Genomic DNA, 22,290 nt, shown 5'->3' with positions numbered 1-22,290 from the left:
GTTGGAAACAGAAAGTAAGAAAAAGGACACATTGCAGTAGTGGATTAAAATATGTTTATGTTAGGAGGGAAGTTCCTGCTTATTGAGTTTTAAAAGAGTTTTGGGTTCGGGGCACCTGGGTGGCTCAGTCGTTAAGCGTCTGCCTTCAGCTCAGGGCGTGATCCCAGAGTCCTGGGATCGAGCCCCATATCGGGCACCTCCACTGGGAGCCTGCTTCTTCCTCTCCCACTCCCCCTGCCTGTGTTCCCTCTCTCACTGGCTGTCTCTCTCTCTGTTAATAAATAAATAAAATCTTTAAAAATAATAATAAAATAAAACAAAAGAGTTTTGGGTTCTTTTATAAGTGACAAGTTGAATAAATTACAGGTCCTGCAGTTGTCAGTCATCACCTTGCTCGAGTTCTGCTGTTGTGGAAGTGTGTCTTTCCAGTGTCTCCTAAAGATCTAGAAACAGAAAAGAGCCGAGGAGATTCATTTACATGGCAGGTAACCTTGGAAGGACGAGCTGGTGCGCTCTGTGGTAGGTAAAGTTTAGTCTTTTTTCTCCCTTTTCTTCGACTTTTTCCCCCTCTATAACTTTCCCCATACTTATATCTTTAATGATGAAAATATCTACTTGTGGTGATTTTTATAATGGAACATAATTGATTAGTGATTATAACAGATATGTGATAAACCAAATTTTAGAATTCTGATCCTTAGGATAATGCATGTTTTCTTAGATGTAATCTAGTTGAGAACTGTGAAGATTGCTTTGTCTTAAACATTCATTCTTTTTTTAGAAATATTAGGCTTGGATTTAATTAGCATTGATTAATATGCTTTCCATTTAGTTTTTTATATGTGAAAGTTGTACACTTCCATAGTACATGAGCCATTAAAACATAGTATCTACCATGAATATTTGAACTAAAGAAGGTGATATTTCTGGAAAGACATGGAAACATTGATTTTGGTTTTATTTATATATTCATGGCATTTACTCTTAAAAAATAAAAGAAACTCAGTCTAACTTTAAAATATTCATTTTATTCTACATATGAAATAACTCCTTATAAAAACCCATGTGTTTCAGGTAACATCTGTAAGAACCCAATAGTGCTGACTAAAATGTCATCATAGTTCTGCAGAATTAGTGTAGAACTGGCAAACTTGAGGTTCTAAGCTAATTTATTCTTCTACTTCTGAGCTCAGGGGTTGAGTAAAACCCAGAAAAGCAACAGTTTGTTAACTTGGTTGTTGGTCTCTTTTAGTGATTCTAAAAACTTTTTTTTTTACCTTGTTTACAGGTAAAAGGACATTAGCTTCCTTTTTATGCTAGAGTTTCAAGATTTTTTTGTTTTGTTTTTAGCACATTTCTTTATTCCTCTAATAAAAATGCAAATGCTGTTTTTCATGGTTCATTACATTCTGCCAAGTAAAAGTCTGTTCTATTTTTCAGCTATCAAGAGTTTTGTTTCCCACTGCGGTGATCTCCTTACTGAGGAAGTAATTCAGCGTCTTCTTCCACCACTTCCTTGTGCTGTGGATTTGCTAACTCAGTAAGGATCTGCTATTTAGATTTGATTAAAAAATTTTGTTTTGTTTTGATTTTATTTTTATTTATTTGACAGAGAGAGAGAGCACAAGTGAGGGGGGCTAGCGGCAGGCAGAGAAAGAGGGAGAAGCAGGCTCACCAAGCAGGGAGCCTGATGTGGGGCTCGATCCCAGGACCCTGGGATCATGTCCTGAGCCGAAGGCAGATGCTTAACAACTGAGCCACTCAGGCGCCCCTAGATTTGATAAAAATTTTTTAATAGCAATCAGTTACTTATCCTCTTATGATATCATGTAATATCTATTTAATACATTAATAAGGCCAAGTTTCTGTGATTGGTGAATGATTTTCCTTTTGCAGTCAAAGGCAAACATTTAGTTGTATGATTTTTTTTTTTTTAGGCTAGTAACTTGAAAGAAAAATACATATTAAAAGGGAAGGAAGGTTACTTGGTGGATATTGTATCTTCCAAACAGTCAAATTTAACCAAAAAATTAAATATTAACCCTGTTAACCTTTTCAGGTATGCATTTTATTGGTTTGTTAGGGCTTTTCTGTGTTCACGAGAACCAGATGCTTGTTAACAATTTCAGTTTTTTGTTGTTTTTATTTTTCATAACTTTGACTTACAAGAAAACAGAAAATCCAATATATGTCATGAGCACTTGTAATTCCCAAATTAATGTATACTTTTAAAAAAGTATTTAATGGTATAAAATTTAGTGTACTACAAAAAAATAAATCTAAGATATGACTTATAAAGTATAATAAAATGAACACCTGTGAATCCAATACAACTAGAGCAGGGGTTGGCAAATGTTTGCTATAAAGGGCCAGATTATAAACATCATAGGCTTTGCAGGCCGTACAGTCTCTGTTGCATCTACTCAACTCTGTCGTAGCTCAAAAGCAGCCATAGATAATCTGTAAATGAGTGAATGTGGCTATGTTCCAGTAAAACCGATTTACAAGAACAGGCAGTGGACCAGATTTAGGTACCCTTAATTAGAACATTAACAATACTATTGAACTTATCTGTGAGTTCCTGTCGAATACCATTCTTTCTGCTTTTCTCTAGAGGTGATCACAATCCTGATTTTTATGGATGCTATTCCCTTGCATTTTTAAAAAGTGCATCACATGTATATGTTTCCCTAAATAGTGCATTGTTTAGTTTTGCTTGGTTTTGATCAGGCAAATGGTATATTGTTTCTGAGACTTACTTTTTTTACTCATCATTATGTTTGTAAACTTACTCATCTGTGAGTAAGTTTCTTCATTTGTTTGGTTGCTATATAGTATTTAATTGGGTGTGTATATAGCAACTTACCTACTTCTGTCTTTGAAATATCCAAATATATATTTTCCAAAATTCTTATATGTTTCTGTCAATAGTATGTATGAGTACCCTTTGATCCACTTCTTCACTAACACTCAGGCATCATTCCTAGCCCATCCAGTAGGTATAAATTGGTATCTCATCATGATTTTAATTTATATACTGATTCCTGATTATTTGTCATTTTATGTTTTTAGTATTAGTATTTCCCATTCTAGGAATGCCCTATTCATGCATGTCCTTACCTATTTTTAGGTAAAATCATTTTTTGAATTAACAGACATTCTTAACTTAAATGTCGAATTTATCAATCCTTTACTTTTTGGTTAGTACTTTCTACCTTTTGGTTTATAAAAATCTTTCTTCAGGGATGCCTAGGAGGCTCAGTTGCATAAGCATCTGCCTTCAGCTCAGGTCATGATCTCAAGGTCCTGGGATCGAGCCCCACATCAGGCTTCCTGCTCAGTGGGGGGATCTCCTTCTCCCTCTTCCTTTGTCCCTCCCACCCCCGACTTGTGCTCTCTGCCTCTCTCTCTCTTTCAAATAAATAAGTGAAGTCTTAAAAAAAAAAAAAAAAAAGTCTTTCTTTAGAGTTCTGAAAAATAGATTGGACCTGGTATTTTTGTTGTGGGAATTTTTTCTTTTAAACTACATATTCCATTTCCTTAATTGTTCTGACTATTCGGGGTCTGGTTTAGGGGTTTGTTTTGCTTGTTTATTAATTAGATTTTTTCTAATGATTTTCACAGTGCATCTTTATCTTCAAATTTTTTGGCATGTTCTTCATAGTATTCTCTTTTCTTAATCTCTGCTATGTCTATAATGTCCCTTTCTCCATTCCCATTAAGTTTTCATTATGCCTTCCCTTTTGTTTTTCCTGATCCATCTCTTTAGTAGTATATCTATTTTATTAATCTGTACAAAGAATGACTTAGTTTATATTGAATTTTTTTTCATTATGTATTTATTATTCCTTTCTGCTCTCTTAAATGCTTATCTTTTTCTAACCCTTTAGTTTGAATACTAAGCTCACTGTATTTCTCTTAATTCTCCTAATAGAGGCTAAGGCCATAAATTTCCTTCCAAGGCTCCAGTTACTGAATCCCTAAAATATTGTTATGTATTGTTTTCATTTTTTCAGTTTTAAGTATTTTAAATTTCATCATAATTTATTTGAGTTGTGTAGAAGTATGTTTATAAATTCCTACATGTATAGAATAGTTTTTAGTTTATAGTTTGTTAGTGATTTTTAACTTAATTGCATTGTGTTTAATGAATATGATTTATATAATACCTTTACTTTTATTTTTATTTTTTTTAAGTTTATTTATTTAAGCAATATCTACATCTAACTTGGGGCTCAAATTCACAACACCAGGATGAAGAGTTGCATGCTCTGTTGACTGAGCCAGCCAGGAACCCCTATTACCTGTCTTTTTAAATTTGTCAGGACTTGCTCCATAACAAATGTGTTTTTGGTAAAAGCTCTGTGTTCCATCTATCGTCACTAATTTTTTATCTACTTAAGCTATCAGTAATTGAAAGTGATGTGTTCAGCTCTTCCACTGCAATGGAGGGTTTATAATTTTTTTCTGTAGTTCTTTTTTTTTCAATTAATAATAATATTTTTTATTATTGTAGTTCTATTAATTTTTGCTTTTTCATATTTTGAGACTATTTAATTGGGTACATAGGATTATAGAATTCTGTCCTCCTGATGAATTGAATCTTTTATCATTATATGGTATACAGATAATTCTCTTTATCCTTAATACTTTTTTATTGAAGTCTAATTTATGGATTATTAGTATGTGTGGTATGTCTCTTTTCATGGCACTGTGTTTTTAGGTGTGTCTCATAAACTGCATATATTTGTTTTTTTTTAATGGAATTTTAAAATCTCTGTTTTACACTGGCAGTTTGTAGATTTCTTTATCCAATTTGTTATGTATTTTGTTGGTTCATGCCTTTTAGTAGTTCTGAAAAAGTGCCTGTTATCTCTTCAAATATTGTCATTTTCCATTCTTTTTAAACTTTTCTTTTGGGGTTCCAAATAGACAAATTTTAAATCTTTTCATTTTGTCTTCCATGTCTCCTCATCTTTTTCTAATATTTTTTCTCTCTTTTTTTTTTTTTCTCTGCTGCATTCTGGGTTATTTCTTCAGCTCTCTTTTCCAGTTCACGGATTCTCTTTTCATCTGGGTTTAATCTGATATGCCTTTGCCTCTTGCAGGACTTGGGGTCCTGGGAACCCCCTCAAGAGGTTTTTATTTTATCCACCCCTACCTTGCCATGAGCATAAACTCAATACAGATTCTTGTGTTGGTACTCTAATTTTAGCTCATACTTTGTTTCATGCTTTTTATGTTTGTTGGAGGGGCATGGAGGTGTAGCCTTGGAAAAGTCCCTTTCTGCAAGCCTAGCAATGTAGATTACCTTTTATCTAGGATCTAAGTGCATTTATAGCTGAAGGCCTTTCAGAGACTCTGATGCACCCTCCTAATAGAAGCAGAAACCACTAGCAATGCTTTCTTAAATTCTTATTTTGTTTTATTCATCTTACTTTCTATTCTTAACTCCCATAACTAAAAAATTCTACCTAGGTTTTATAAATGTTTTCTTTATGTTGTTAACTGTACTGAACAATATAAACTGGTACCAACTTTTTAAAAATACAGTGACAGCTCAAAAATTAACTCATTTCTTCTAAAATTAGAAACAGTAAGTATTCGTTTCCCAGAAAATACAAATGAATAAACATAGCCAGAATTTCTTAGAGTACCTGGAAACCTCATGCTGTGACAATTTAGTGGATTTATTCCAGTGGTTCACTGAAAGTAATTCCATTGTATTTCTGTGTAGCTAAAAAGATGGAGACCATACTCCATTTGATAACATGGTACCTTTCAAAGAGCAATAATCCTTTAATAAATATTTGTTAGACGAGTGACCATCAGTAAAATGATGCCTTAATACCAGTAGTGGTAATGAACAGAAGATTAAAAAGTACATGAAAGTGAAGGAAATAAGAGATTTTGTGATTGAAACTTTTAGGGAAACATTGGCTTGGCTTATGCTTTATTAAAAGAGAATTTGGGGGTGCCTGGGTAGCTCAGTCAGTTAGGCGTCTGCCTTCAGCTTGGGTCATGATCCCAAGGTCCTGGGATCGAGCCCCACATTAGGCTCCCTGCTCAGCATGGAGTCTGCTTCTCCCTCTGCCCCTCCCCCTGTTCATGCTCTCTCGTCAAATGAACAAATAAAATCTTTTTAAAAATTTAAAAAGAATAAAAGAGAATTTGTTTTATGATCTTTGTATATATATTGATGCTTTTTTTCCTATTTGGTGATGGCATTCCAGATCAAGTTTCAAACAAAAACTTGGATTTTACCTGCATTATTTATGTTTCCTGTTCGTTTATTTCCTTCCATATGATTCCTTTTCCAAATGATAGACTTTTTTTTTTTTTTTTTACAAATGCCAAGTTGTAAATTGTGAAATTTAGTAAGAGTTTGGTTTTTTTTTTTAAGAGTTTGTTTTTAGACAAAATACTGATCCTTAGAGATCTAAGTTGGATATATAGTTTTGCTGTATGAAATGTGATAGAAAACATAGAATAATTTCCATGTGTGACACTTACAATACCTCTTATAACTTATCATCACACATTATTTTTTTAAAGGAAAAAAAAACATAAAAGGAGCACTAATGTTTACTAATAATACGTATAGCTGTTTTATATGTCAATCTATTGAGTGTATGTTATGTAACTTACACGTTTAAGACATACTTTTTTTTTATTTTAAGGCTTTCTTCAGTGCTAAAAACATACGGAAGCACTTTGAAAACATCATCAGTAGTTTATAGACAAAGGCTTTATGAATTACTGATTTTATTACCTCCTGAAATTTATGAAGGTATGTGCTTTAAACCAAAATGTTTTACTGTTTGTGGCTAGGACGGTGCCTGGAAAGTAATACCCAAATGAATGAAGGAATGATATGGCTTTTATTTAGTACCTTATTTCTAGGAGGTTTAGTGAGTTCAGTCTTAACCTTGTGTTCACCATTATACAGTAAATAAAGTAAATTTTTTTAAAGACCTACTTTTTAACGTTTTGCTTTCTTTTCTTCTCTGGGGAAAAAAAGTCTCTAGTTCCAACATGTAGAAGAGAATGAGTTTCAAAGATTGGTCTTGATTCTACTCTAGGGTTTGGTACAGAATATATAATATAAGTGTATCAGACATTTGACCATTCCTAGTTTCATTCTACATTGATGATCTGTACACATTCTGTTCCACTGTTCCACTGTTCCATTCTTTGCTGTGCCCAAACAGAAGTTTAATACTGAACTACCAAGGTATAATTGATCTTATAAAGTTTAGAGTGTAGGTTTTGCCTTTATTGGGTTCAAATATGACCTTAGATTACTGGTATACTATGATCAGTAAAATAAACTTGTCCCTGTTTTAAAATTAGTCCTAAAGAAACTTTCTTATAAATTTAAAACACAGTTTTAAGAAAATACATTGCTACTGTTGAATTACTCAAGATGCTTGTTTTAAGACGTGAACGTTATAAATGGTCTCCATTGGGAACTTCATATTTTTTTAGTCTTAATAGTTTTCAGCCAAGCATATTAAATTGATTACTACTTCAAATCCACTTTTTTTTTAAGATTTTTTTTTTTTTAAGATTTTATTTATTCAACAGAGATAGAGACAGCCAGCGAGAGAGGGAACACAAGCAGGGGGAGTGGGAGAGGAAGAAGCAGGCTCATAGCGGAGGAGCCTGATGTGGGGCTCGATCCCGGAACACCGGGATCATGCCCTGAGCCAAAGGCAGATGCTTAACCGCTGTGCCACCCAGGCGCCCCAAGATTTTATTTATTTATTTGACAGAGAGGGAACATAAGCAGGGGGAGTGGGAGAGGGAGAAGCAGGCTGCCTGATGAGGGGCTCGATCCCAGGACCCTGGGATCATGACCTGGGCCAAAGGCAGCCGCTTAACAACTGAGCCACCCAGGTGCCTCAAATCTGCTTCTTGTAAAAATACATTTATTGGCTTGTATCCTTATTCTGCAGATAAATGCAGTATAATATATACCACAGTAGTTCAAAATATTAACCTGTAACTTCTGTTTTGGCCTTTATTATTATGTGAGTAGTATTGTTCCCACTGCCTTTCTTCCTGGTTCACAAATACACCTAGCAAAATATTTGATACAAAGTAATCATTTAGTATAAGAAGAACTGGGGAAAAAATGGGTAATTGTCATTTCTCAGGAATTGTATCAAAAGAATCATTTCTGTGTGCCAGGCACTATGGTAGAAACTGTATGTATTAATATCTCCTTTATCTTAGGATAATTTGGTGAGCTGGTTACATTTTCCTTATTTGACAGATAAAGGCATAGAGAAGTTACAGAAACCAACTCAAGAACATACATGCAGTAAATAGTGGAATCAGGATTATAGATCTGCTTCATGCTGTGCTGCATACCTATTTATAGGTAACCTATAAGACACTTAACAAACAGTCAAGGTTTAGTGATAGGTCTTTCTCACTTTATACTATCTGTTAGTATGTAAAAGCTACCTGCTAGATAGAAAAGTCCTAGAGATAATTTCTGTGTTCTATACCGCCAACAGCTATCAGGTTCTGGCAAAAACAATTCCCTTTAGACATTTATATCAATTTTACCATATTTTGGAGTTTATTTTCAAACTACAAATGCAAAAAAATTGATCTTTTTCAGGTTTTCATTAAACATCTAATACCAGAATTCAACTTAAAATCTACAGGGTATCTTCTAATAAATGATAATATAAGTCTGCCCTTAAACGACTTAAAGAAAAAAAAAAAAGTGTACTTTTTTCTCAGAATTGGAATTTGGGAATACAGTCAGAAGTCCTAAAGGAATAATGAGTATAAAGTGTATGGATTTTAAATCAGTTCCAGAGTGTTCACTGGGAGACAGAGTCAGGAATTAGTATAAATTTCTTGAAAAATAGAATTAATCCTGTTTATCTTTTTCAAGTGTATCTATTTATGTAACATTACTTAAAGAAGAATTAGTTCATAGAAAAATGAAAATATGGAGATATTAATAGTTTTATGTTTCAACCAAAAATAATAATTTGCCATTTCTTGGCTATCTTTTTCCCATCTTTAAAACTATAGAAATAAGGATTTTTTTCCTTAAGGACTTTTAATTTTTTTTTTAGTGGCATTCTGTTTAATAGATTTATGTGTATGAACCATAACAGAGCACTATCATTAAAATATCAACTGATATTTAAAATAATGGCTCATCATACAGTAAGAACCTATAGTAATTTCTAAATCTTTTAACACAAAAGGAAATAGTAGTCTTTAAAGTTATACATCTCATTAATTCAAAATATGGCTAAGTAAAAAACAAGTTTCAAGTTCTGATGATATTGGTACAATGAGTTGTCAAAAACTAAGTTTACGAGACAGAGTAAGAAATTGCTTTTGTTACATGGGACCTATTTTTAAGAATTTAAGTGACTTTTCTTTTTGTGGCTGTCCAGCAGATGTAGACTTTTGTCATAGGAATGACTTAGTTTTCTGAAGTTTGTGGAGTAAAAATTGAGTTCTTAGTTTTTAGTTCCTATTTTGTTTTGCTATGGACCTTTGAAGCCAAAATCAAAGAGCTGGTTGCTTAATCATCTGAGCCATCCAGGCACTTTGCACCCCACTTCCCCATGTCTTATAGAAGATTGCAATGCTCTCTATGAACTAGGTTGGCCCCCAGAAGACAAATAAAATGGATCCTCTGTGGATCCAAATTCCAAGTTACTAATTTACAAAAAAATACAGACAATAGAGGAACAAATTAAGCTTCACGGGGGCATATATTCATATAAATTCAGACTGTAGAAACTTCTACAGAAAAACCTCATTTCTTCAAATAAATTACACAGGGAAGGGGTGCCTGGGTGTCTCAGTCGGTTATGTGTCTGCCTTTGGCTCAGCCTCACATTGGGCTCCCTGCTTAGTGGGGAGTCTGTTTCTCCCTCTCCCTGCCCCCCCTCCCGCCTCCTGCTCTCTCTCACTATCTATCTCTCTCAAATTAAAAAAAAAAAAAATTTACACAGTGAAAAGTAGAGGGAAGAACTTTATTTATTTATTTAAAATTTTATTTATTTATTTGTCAGAGGAAGAGCACACAAACAGGGGCAGCAGCAGTCTGGACACTAAGGTGTCCTGAGGGAAGAACTTTAGATTGAATGAGACTTAAAATGTATCAACTAGTTGCAACATGTAGACTCTACTTAGATATTGATTCAAACAAAAGCAAACCAAAACAGGCATTTATGAGGCGTTTGAAAATTTGAACACTGAATGGGTATTTGACGTTTGGTGTTTTTTAAAACATAATATTATAACAGAATTGTTTAAAATGTCCTTAACTTTCAGGGATACACAAAGAAATATTTATAGATGAAATAATATGCCTTCTAGGGTTTACTTCAAAATAATATGGGAGGTGGTGAGATAGTGGGTGGAGGTATAGTGAAACAAAATTGATCCAGCTGGTCAAGATGCGTGACAGTCATATGCTGAGGTGGTGGGGAGTTGGGGTATCTTAATACTATTATGTCTGCTTGTATATATGTTTGAAATTTTCCATAGTAAAAAGCATGTTGAATGTTATATATTTTTCGATAATTTTTTAATAAATATAATTTATCTGCTTTTGTGTTTGTCCTTTTTTAATTCTGTTTTTGTCTTTCATGTCATTTTATTTAAAATGATGGTAGTATTTGTTCAGTATCATGAGGTGTATACACACACATACTTTGAGATGACTTCTCAGTATCAATTCTTAGTCCTGTGACCAGTAGCACCAGTTGAGCCATTTCTTTGTAGCGTATTTTTTAAGGATGAGATATAATCTTTGCCTGTAATAGGTTAAAGTTAGCTGATGTTTAGATTAAAGCTCTGCCTGGGTTTTTTTAACCCTGTACTCTAAGTAGTTAACTGCTTTTAGTAAATCGCTAATTGCTGTTTTCTGTACCTCAACAGGAAACCTGAGTGCTATCCTCAAAGAGCTGGCTGCTGACTTGACTGCCTCTGAGATACAGGTGGCAGCATCTACATTTTTACTTCCACCGCTCTGTCATCAGGATGATCTTGTGATATTAAGTCCTTTGCTACAAGAGACTGACCATAGATTTATTGAAGAACAGGTATAGTCATTTTTCAGTAACTCTTGGGTTGACTCATTCTGTGAACAGTCATTTTAATGCCTTATGTATATATATATATATTTTGTTTTGTTTTGTTTTAGCTCCTGCTTGGTAATGGTATTGCTTGTGGAAGTTTGGAGTATGACCCTTATTCTATTTATGAGAAAGATATAGAGGGAGATTCAGTGCCTAAGCCCCTACCTCCAATACTATCAGTTATTAACTCTGCAGTCAAGCTCTTTGGAGTTGTATGTGCTCATGTGGGAGAAGCTCAAAGGTAAATAATCTTTAGTAGTTCACTTATCCTGAAATACAATATTTAAGTGTTCAGTGCATGCATAATAGAGAACTGATGCATAAGAAAAATGTCAGAAGTTCTCATTAATGGGGTGCCTGGGTGGCACAGTCAGTTAAGCATCCAACTCTTGGTTTCTTAGGTTGTGATCTCAGTCATGAGACTGAGCCCCGCATCAAGCTCTGCGCTCAGTGCAGAATCGGCTTGAGATTCTCTCCCCCCACCGCCCCTCCACTGATGCAAGCATGCTTTCTTTCTCTCAAAAAAAAGTTCTTATTAGTATAAAAGAGTTCTTACAGATGACAGCTGTAGGTGAGATAAAGGCTCTTGTTTAATTATTTACCTGGCTCATATTTAATAAGTAGTTAAGTCAGTGATTAAATTCAGTGGTTTAATTAAACTGAACTGCTAGGCTCTGTTGTGGATATAATACTTCACCCACAATTACTTTATCATCTGCTGAAAATACAAATAAAATGCAGTGATTAAAAAAATGCAGTGATATAAGAATTTTGATTTATGAACTATTGTTACAAAGAAGAACACTAGTTTTCTGCTTAGATTAGGTCTCATAAGCTTTCTTACCTTCAAGGCTTTGTGCAGCCATTATAGGTTTTTAGTTTGGTGAATTTCAGAAATTAAAATTGATGAGTCTTAAATTTGATAGATTTCAGTCCACTCAAAGTGAACTTCAGTTTTGAAATATCAAAGGCTAATAAATGGTTTCTTATTGAGAATAACATTTTCATAATTGATAACAGATAATACCTTTCTTGGAGATCAAAAAATACTACCCATATCTAGTATCCAATAAATTGTTTTTATGTGAGATACTAAATGCAGTGTGAATTTCTCCCATAGACTATGCTGTTTAACAATTTATAAATTAGTAACTATCCTCATTTATTCATATTCCCTCCTTCTCTCTCTTCTCTTTCTCTCTCTCTCTAGTTCACTTCCTCCCCCTCTGTCCCTAACCTCTCCCCTCCTTCCTTCCTTCCCACCTTCCCTTCCTTCCTGTCTGCCTCTGGCATGCTAAACCAAAAATAATAACATATAAATACCTTTTATATCATCTTATCTAGTTATATCTTCCAAAGAAGATCAGTTAGGTAGGGAATTTACCTTGGTCTCTTTTGATGAAGACTCAGAAAAATATTTGAATCTTGTCAGCAACACATTTGGGGGGGGGGGGGTTGTTTGCTTTCTTTTTTAAAATAAGCTCTAGGCCCAACATGGGGCTTCAACTCACGATCCCAAGGTCAAGAGTTACGTGCTCTACCAGCTACACCAGCCAGGCACCCCAGGAACACATTTTTGAAGCATGTCTTTGGATAGTTTACTTTCAGTGGATAGAAAAGTGAATAAAACTTATGTTGGTTTTTTGGGGGTGCCTGGGTGGCTCATTCGTTAAGCATCTGCCTTCGGCTCAGGTTATGATCCCAGGGTCCTGGGATCAAGTCCTGTGTTGGTCTCCTTGCTCAGCAGGGAGCCTCCTTCTCCCTCTCCCTCTGCCTGCCGCTCCCCCTGCTTGTGCTCTTTCTCTGTCTGGCAAATAAATAATAAAATAAAATAAAGAACTTATAGAGGGGCACCTGGATGGCTGTCGGTTGACTGTCTAGCTCTTGGTTTCAGCTTGGGTCATGATCTCATGGGTCTTGAGATTGAGCCCGAGCTCAGCAGGGAGTCTGCTTGAGATTCTTCCTCTTCCTCTGCCCCCCTCCCCCCCGCTCATGCATGGGCTCTCTCTCTCTCGCTCTCTCCCCCTCTTTCTCTCTGTCAAATAAATAAATCTTGGGGCACCTGGGTGGCTCAGTCGGTTAAGTGTCTGCCTTCAGCTCAGGTCATGATCCCAGGGTCTTGGGATCAAGCCCCGCATTGGGCTACCTGCTCAGTGAAAAGTCTGTGTCTCCCTCTCCCTCCACCTGCCACTCCGCCTGCTTTTGTTCTCTCTCTGTCAAATAAATAAAATCTTAAAAATAAATCAATAGTACTTAAGGGAAAAAAAGAGAGAAGAATTCTTAGGGTGGGAGTGAACCAGTTTGTAACTGTACCATTTTATAGAGCATACGATTTAAAATAAAGAATTTGGATTAATACAGCAGTAACTGCAGTGATGAAACAGAGGTGGCCTTGTGGGGAAAAGATTTAAATTAAGCATATTTTTAAATGGCTCCACTCTTTTTGATAGGTCTATGACAAAAAGTAGAAAAGGAAAAGAATACACTTCTTACAAGCTTTTCCTTCTTAAAAATTGTTTTTTGGGGCGTCTGGGTGGCTCAGTCGTTAAGCGTCTGCCTTCGGCTCAGGTCATGATCCCAGCGTTCTGGGATTGAGCCCACATCGGGCTCCCTGCTCAGCGGGAAGCCTGCTTCTCCCTCTCCCACTCCCCCTGCTTGTGTCCCCTCTCTTGCTGCCTCTCTCTCTCTGTCAAATAAATAAAATCTTTTTTTAAAAAAATTTATTACTCTCTTAGAGAAGGTTTTTTTTAGGAAAATTATTTTTTATTCTGTCGAAAATGTAATGAACTTTAAAGTATGCTAAGTTTTTTTAACCTCACGTGGACTAAAATAGTACATAGAATGAATATATATTTAAGGAAGGAGAGGTTTTATTTGTTTTAATAAAAGTGTTGAGAACTGGTAAAAGCAAAACATATTGTGTTTAGATAGTAACTGAATAAAAATAGTAGGCAGTACTTTGGATATTTTTAAAGGAAATAATCTGGCAGGATTCCAAATACAGAAAGTGTGTCATAAGCAGCTATCAGCAGTCTCCATTGGGTGTCATTAGAGGACCAGAGAAGATAAACTCATAAATAGGAAAGTTAAGTTTCTAATTTCCTGCTATCCCAAATATGATACTTGTTTAAGATGTCAGACCCTCTTTCTTTTGGCTGTATATTTACATTCCTAGAGGAAAAAAAGGTTTTAACCAAAGTATCTGTATTTAATAACAGCAGCTGAATATTTCAAAGCATTTTCTTGTCATTGTGCTTAGCTTTGTGTTTTAACAGCTTAAAAGAAACTCTTTTATAACATGAGATTGCCCTAAGATTAGAAATAGGTTTTTCATATTTTATTTATGCACATAGAAATTAAATTGTCTTTAAGTCATTTGGTTTTCTCTATTTTGACTATAGGATTCTAAGAGTAAGAAAACTTTGTGTTGGTAATTTTAAAGCACTAAAATGTTTATAAAGTTCGAGAATGTCAAGATAATGTTATACAGACAGAACTATGATTGATCCTGTGCATTTGTTATATGTGCTTTCTTTGAAACATTTTGCACCCAAATGCAAAGAGTGAGTTACTTCATTCACCTGAACATTGTTCTACCCTTGACAATATATTGCAGTCACTTGGACAACTTTTTAAAATGTAGATTCTGATTTAGTAGTTTGGTATGCATGTATGTTGGGTATTGAAATTTTCAAAAACTCCTTAGGTAATTCTGACATGCAGCCAGGGTTGAGAACCACTGCTGTAAATGCTGTAAAATGATTGTGGGTTGATGGAGAGAGAGGAAAAGCATAGTTCTCAGCACTAGAAATTTCCACCATGTACACCCTCTCTGAAAGCATACAATAAATCAGCATTTTCGGATGTTCTATCTAGCTGTTTACTCAGTTAACTATAGATTTTTAATTTATCTAGACCGAAAACTTTGTTTCAGTATCTAATTTCATTCCAAACTAATAATTGTATGTTATAATCAATGCTACTTAGGCATACCAATTCAGTATTACTAAAAACAAGTCCTCTCCATCTTCCTGAAGATTGAGAATGTTTTATTGAGATCTTTGTCAGCATTTGGGAATAAAGGGTGGAGAAAAAATGGGGAGCTCTGGCAGTTCTGTGTACAGGTCAAGTTTTATTATAATGTAAAAAAAATCTTTATGTATTTTTAGTACTTACAGCATGATATAGTCCCACTGCTAACAGATGATTAAGATATGATCTAATAATGACATTTTAGGTTTTTAAAACCTGTGATCCTGACCATATGGTTATCCTTAATTTCTCTTTGTCATCTTTACCCTCCATAGTCTTCTCTGTAGGCAGTTCTTGAAACAAAGTTCCTTAAATATGGTCTCGAAAAACAAAAAATTTTATGTATAATAACAACAATTAGAAGTGGCCTAAATGTCCCATACAAGGAAATAGGTTAAATGAAGTATTATATTGCCAGACTATATTATACTAATAGCTATTTAAAATTATTTCAGTATCATAGTTAATAAGATGGGAATAATGTTAAGGAAAAAGTATTTTAATAAAGTATACAATGTGATCCCAGTTTTGTAAAAGTAATACCCATATGTCTGTGTGGGGAAGACTAGAACAAATTTGCCAAAATGGTAATGGTGGCTCTTTCTAGATGATGGGATAAGGGATGAATTTTATTTTTCTTCATTTGCGTTCCTCAATTTTTCAAACTTACTCTGATGAAGAGATTAACCTTGAAATAAGGAAGTACATATTTAAATAAATAGAGTACTTAGGGTTACTGTGGTTTCCCCAAAATATTTAGTGCTTCACCATGTTTATTACGTTCTTTGAGCTGATTTTATATATACTCCTTTCCCCAACTCATATACTGATAGCCTCATACCTTCCTTTTTTTCTAACTTCGTCCACAGTTGGATTTCTTAAAGTACAGTGCCCATATCTGTCTATTCTGTTTATCTTTTTGTTTTGTTTTCAGTTTTGTTTTTTTGTTGTTTTTTTTTTTTAAGTAGGCTTCACGCAGGGCTTGAACTCACAACCCTGAGATCAAGACATGTGCTGAGATCAGCAGTTGGACACTTAATGGATTGAACCACCCAGAGGCCCCTCTATTCTGTTTTGTTAACAAAATTGCTATTTGGAGAACTCTATTTAGGCCTTGTTACCTCAGTGGAATGATACAGATCTGATTAAGGGCTCAGGATATTTTATTGTAAGTACATGAGAGTTGGGTAAAAGTACATGCATGTGCCATCTTCAGGGAGTCATACTGAATGGCAAGTAGCAGGCTTTTTTTTTTTTTTGAACTCATTGGATGTAGTTGGGCTTTATGATTTTTCAACAAACACATTTGACTGCCTACTACATGCCAAACACAGATACTAGAGATGAAGATAAATTAGAAGGTCCTATGCCTGCCATCAAGGTAGGTCACAACTGAAAAAATAATATTTTAGTTTTCCTGATTTAGAGGGAGAGAAGGGAGAAGTTTTTAAATATAGGGCTTAGAAACAGTGTTTTTAAACCTTGGAAGAATTAGTGGACAAGACAGGGTTGTTTATTTTATGGTTACATATTTTTAATCTGAACAATGATTTAGAAGCCCTGTGCTACTTCTATGTGGAATCTAAAAAACAAACAAATAGAACAAAACACACTCTAAATACTGAGAACAAACTGATGGTTGCCACAGGGAGGGGGATGGCAGAATGGGCGAAATAGGGAAAGGGAATTAAGAGACGTGAGCTTCCAGTTATAAAATAAATAAGTCATGTGGATGAAAAGTACAGCATAGGTAATATAGTCAGTAATATTGTAATAACTTTGTATGATGACAAATGGTAACCGGACTTATTATAGTGATTACTTCATAGTGTATATAACTGTCAAATCACTATGTTATACGCCTGAAACTGATACATCATATGTCAACTATACTTCAATTTAAAAACAGTAAATTAATTAATTAAATGAAAGCTCTGTGCTGTAAGGACATGTAAAACAATTCACAGAAGCTACGTAAATAGCTAATGGATACATTCAATCCCAGACCAAAAATAATTTCTATATCCATCATAGTTAGAATTGTGAAAATTAGAAAATTTCTCTCTCCATCAGTAGAATGATTGAACAAATTGTAATACATGTGCACAGTAAAATTTGGCTTCATGAAAGTTACCGAAGAATAAGAATGAAAGGTTCTTAGGAGGTAATGTTAAGTGAGAAACACAAGAGTTAAAATTATAGTAATGTATTGTGTGATCCTAAGTACATTTTAAAGTATAGCTGGAAGTTCAAAGAGCTGTTCTGATTCTCATTATAAACATAAGTTGGTGCTACCTTTCAGATAAAGCAATGTATTATTATTAAGAACAAAAAAGTTACAAGTAACTTTTAATATATCCTTTGTTTAGGGGTGCCCGCCTGGCTCAGTCAGTAGGACATGTGACTCTTGACCTCAGGGTTGTGAGTTGAGCCTCATATTAGGCATAGAATTACTTAAAAAAGAAGACATAGAGTTACTTAGAAAAGAAGAAAAAAATAAGATATCTTTGTTTAGCAAATAGTTATTGAGATAGAATTTGTCCAGGTAAATATTTATTAAGTGATAACTTTTGTGGGTTTTTTTATTCACATAATAATGCTTCTCACCCACCCAGAATGATAAAAAATCAAAATGTTTTTGTATTTTTTATGATATATTTTCTTTTCCTAAAATGTTTTAGTATGTTCAGCAATAGTTTATTTCATTTTAGCTGTTTAGTGCAACAAAACAGATTAACAGTGTATACTCAGTAATGCCCGTTGGCTTACTTTATCTTTATTAACAAATTCACTGTCTTATATTTGCTTTTAAATCTTGTTGTTTCTGATTTTAGGCTTTTTGTACTGGAACAGCTTTTGGACAGTATAAAGCACACAAAAGGAGCTCGTCAACAAATAGTTCAGTTACATGTTGTTTCTTCACTCTCTAGTTTCTTGAAGGTAATTCTGTTTTTTTTTTTTTATTCTGGTGTTCACTTAATTTTTTTTTCTAACATATGGCCAACTAAGTAGGTTGGAGGAAGGTGTTTTTAAAGAACTGCTGCTTTTTTCTCTTCCCTTTTTTCCTAATCTCCTAATGAAAATGTTTCAGGATTTGTAATTCCCCTTTTACTTTTTCTCTATGTAAAACTTGTTAGTCAGAAATCAAACCTAAAGTCTTGGCTTACGACCATGCTTTAACCTACTCAACCTAATGTCCTATACCAGAGGTTGGCAGACTATGGCCTATGGGCCAAATCTGGCTTATTGTTGCCTTTATGGCTTGTTGTTTCTAACTAAAATGTAATACACTTCATTGGTTATTTTATGGAAATTTCTGTTGATGTTCTTTTGAACGCATATATACTATAGTGACAATTACCATATTGTTTAAACTTCTAAAGAACTTTCTGTGAAAAATCAAATTATTTTTGGGTGTTCAAATTCAACAAATTTCTGTTGATGTTCTTTTGAACGCATATATACTATAGTGACAATTACCATATTGTTTAAACTTCTAAAGAACTTTCTGTGAAAAATCAAATTATTTTTGGGTGTTCAGTGTTTATTTGTGTGCCTGTGCGTGTGTGTGTGTGTGTGTGTGTGTGTGTGTGTGTAAGTAGTAATCCAAGTATGAGCGTATTTGCTTAACCAGAGTATTCATTCCAAACTGGATTAGAAAATTTACTACAGGGGCGCCTGGATGGCTGTCTGTTAAGCTTCTGACTCTTGATTTCGGCTCAGGTATGATCCTCAGGGTCATGAGATCAAGCCCTGAGTCAGGCTCCACATTTGGCAGGGAGTCTCCTTGAGGTTCTCTCTCCCTCCACCTTTACCCCTCACCTCAGTTGCATTCGCTCTCAGGCTCTCTCTTTCTCTAAAATAAATAATTTTTTTTAAAAGGAAAAGGAAATTTACTACAATTGTAAGTTTGGATTATTTTTTACATATTTAGTATTTAGCTGGCTCCAAGGGAAATTTGGGTCCAGAAGAAGTGAGAAGACCTGCCCTAGCGTTGCTGATGGGAGCCCTAGAAAGTCCCAACCCCCTCTTGAGATGTGCAGCTGCAGAGGCATGGGCTAGATTAGCCCAAGTTGTTGATGATGGAGCTTTTACTGCTGCATTAGCTCAAGTTAGCTTTGACAAGTAAGTGAATTTCTTATTTAATATTCATAGTGTGTCAAAACTGGGTATAGCTTGTTGATTTTTTTGGAACTAGTGAAACTTCATTCTGGGAATTAACTGAGAAAACAATTGATAAACACAGATAACTTTCAAATGAAGAGTCAGCTCATCTTGAAACATAAAACTATTACTATTTTGGCTTCAGTTTTTATATAAGAAGAGAAAGATTACTAATATTGAGTGGTACAATTGGCTATCAGTGAAATGGACTCTGGGAATAAGACACTTATGGAGTTTCATCATATAAAATATAGATAATAGGTAGTTATAACAATCTGCTGCAAAGAGTAAAGGCTGTAGGCTGTCATGATCAGGAAGCATAAACTATGTTTTCATTTTTGCCAGCTCTGAGGTCATGAGCAGAGAGTAAACCTCTCAGCTAATTTTCCTGTTTCCTTTTTTTTTTTTTTTAGCATTTTAAAATTTTAATTCAATTAATTAACATTTAATGTATTATTGGTTTCAGAGGTACAGGTCTGTGATTCATCAGTCTTACATAATACTCAGTGCTCATTACATGCCCTCCTTAATGTCCATCACCCAGTTACCCCATCCTTCCACCTCCCTCCCCTCCAGCAAACCTCAGTCTGTTTCCTGTGATTAAGTCTCGTAAGGTTTGTCCCCCTCTCTGGTTTCGGCTTGTTGTATTTTTTCTCTCTTCCCCTGTGATCCTCTGTTTTGTTTCTTAAATTCTATGTATGAGTGAGATCATATGATAATTGTCTTTCTCTGATTGTCTTATTTCACTCAGCATAATACCTACTGTTAGTTCCATCCAGGTCATTCTAATGGCAAGGTTTCATATTTTTTTGATGGCTCCGTAATATTCCTCTGTGTGTGTGTGTGTGTGTGTGTGTGTGTGTGTGTGTGTGTGTGTGTACACCACATCTTCTTTATCTATTCATCTGTCGATGGACATATGGGCTCTTCCCACAGTTTGGCTATTGTGGACATTGCTGCTATAAACATTGGGGTGTGGGTGCCCCTTTGGATCACTACATTTGTATCTTTGGGGTAAATATCCTCTACTTCAAATAGAAGGTTGTTAATACTACCCTGTATGCTTAACAGTGTTAAGGCAAATGAGATAATAAATATGAAAGTAATATGAAAGAATAAAACAACCACAAATAAAAGTTAATGGTTATATTAGTAATATATGTATATAAAGTTATATTTGTAGTAGTAGTAGTGGTAGTAGTAGTAATGCAAGTAGCACTTTGATCTTCCAGTTTACTAAATACATGTGACTGATGTGGTTAAGAGCTTGAAGTCTGGGGGTGCCTGGCTGGCTCAGTTGTTAGAGTGTGCAACTCTTGATATCAGGTTGTAAGTTCAAGCCCCACGTTAGGTGTAGAGATTATAAATAAATAAACTTTAAAAAAAAGAGAGTTTGACGTCCAGAGTCAGATTACTAAATTTGGTTCATATCCCATTCTTCCACTTAATAGTTGGTTACTTTATAAGAGTTATTTGGCTATCATTTTGTCCTCCTTATCTGTAAAACGGAACTGATAATAGTACAAATCTCAAGGTTGTTGGGAGGATTAAAAGACTAAATGTAAAACACTTAAATTAGCACAGAATGTGTAAGAAACCTCCTAATAAATGTTTATTTTTCTTACTATATTTAACTTTAAAATCAAAGTTCTTGAGTTGAAACTCTCTTTGTATGGAATTAAAGTATCTCAGGATTGTGAGTTTTTAAAATGTAATTTAATGACGCTCTCAACAAAGTAGATATGGAAGGAATATACCTCAGCATTAAGAAGACCATATATGACAAGCCCATAGCTATCACACTCCATGGTAAAAAGCTAAAAGGTTTTCCTCTAACATCAGGGGAAAAAAAGGACGCCCACTCTCTCCACTTTTATTCACCTTGGTTTTGGAAGTCTTAGCCATGCATTTAGACAAGAAAAAGAAATAAAGGACATCCAGATGAGAAAGGAAGAGGCAAAACTGTCACTCTTTGTAGATGACATAATATAAAATTAGAAAATTCTAAAGACTCCACCAAAAAACTATTAGAATTAAATGAATTCAGTAAAGTCACAGGATACAAAAATAACATACAGAAATCTGTTTCTATACATTAATAACAAGCTGTCAGAAAGAGAAATTAAAGGGGCGCCTGGGTGGCACAGTCGTTAAGCGTCTGCCTTCGGCTCAGGGCGTGATCCCGGTGTTCCGGGATCGAGTCCCACATCGGGCTCCTCCGCTGGGAGCCTGCTTCTTCCTCTCCCACTCCCCCTGCTGTGTTCCCTCTCTTGCTGGCTGTCTCTCTGTCACATAAATAAATAAAATCTTTAAAAAAAAAAAAAAAAAAGAAAGAGAAATTAAGGAGGGGCGTCTGGTTGGCTCAGTTGTTAAGCATCTGCCTTCGCCCCAGGGCATCATCCCAGGGTGCTGGGATGGAGCCCCACATCGGGCTCCCTGCTCCACTGGGAGCCTGCTTCTTCCTCTCCCACTCCCCCTGCTTGTGTTCCCTCTCTCGCTGGCTGTCTCTCTCTCTGTCAAATAAATAAATAAAATCGAAAGAAAGAGAAGAAAAGAAAAGAAAAGAAAAGAAAGAGAAAGAAAGAAAGAAAGAAAAAGAAAGAAAGAAAGAAAGAAAGAAAGAAAGAAAGAAAGAAAGAAAGGAAGGAAGGAAGAGAAATTAAGGAAACAATCCCAATCACTATTGTCAATAAGAGTAAAATACCTAAGAATCAATTTCACCAAGGGAGTAAACAGCCTGTACACTGAAAACATTAAGACATTGTTGAAAGAAATTGAAGGTGACACAAATAAATGGAAAGATATACCATGCTCCACAAGAATGGCATGCAAATTCATGAAGTGTTCCATATTTTGATACACACACACACATACACAGTATGCTCATGAATTGTAAGATTTAATATTGTTAAAATATCCATACTACCCAAAGCAATCTACAGATTCAGTGTAATCCCCATCAAAA

General features: G+C 34.9%; 1 protein-coding gene across 10 annotated transcripts in view; it reads left to right on the top strand.

Moving 5' to 3' along the window:
• Positions 1-22,290, top strand: part of HEATR5A (HEAT repeat containing 5A) — a 135,447-nt gene that overhangs the window by 65,596 nt on the left and 47,561 nt on the right. For all 10 annotated transcript variants that reach the window (XM_087859098.1, XM_045802604.2, XM_045802598.2 and 7 more), the window contains 7 exons: positions 367-519; positions 1,441-1,540; positions 6,681-6,790; positions 10,930-11,093; positions 11,195-11,370; positions 17,996-18,101; positions 19,096-19,286. In XM_087859098.1, the coding sequence (XP_087715224.1) occupies positions 367-519; positions 1,441-1,540; positions 6,681-6,790; positions 10,930-11,093; positions 11,195-11,370; positions 17,996-18,101; positions 19,096-19,286 (1,000 nt within the window). The remainder of the gene's footprint in view (positions 1-366; positions 520-1,440; positions 1,541-6,680; positions 6,791-10,929; positions 11,094-11,194; positions 11,371-17,995; positions 18,102-19,095; positions 19,287-22,290) is intronic.

This window comes from Ursus americanus, chromosome 35, assembly GCF_024610735.1.
Source record: "Ursus americanus isolate L20-20 chromosome 35, mUrsAme1.1.p, whole genome shotgun sequence".
In the NCBI taxonomy this organism is placed as follows: Eukaryota; Metazoa; Chordata; class Mammalia; order Carnivora; family Ursidae; genus Ursus; species Ursus americanus.
This window is presented reverse-complemented; position numbering and strand designations above follow the sequence as displayed.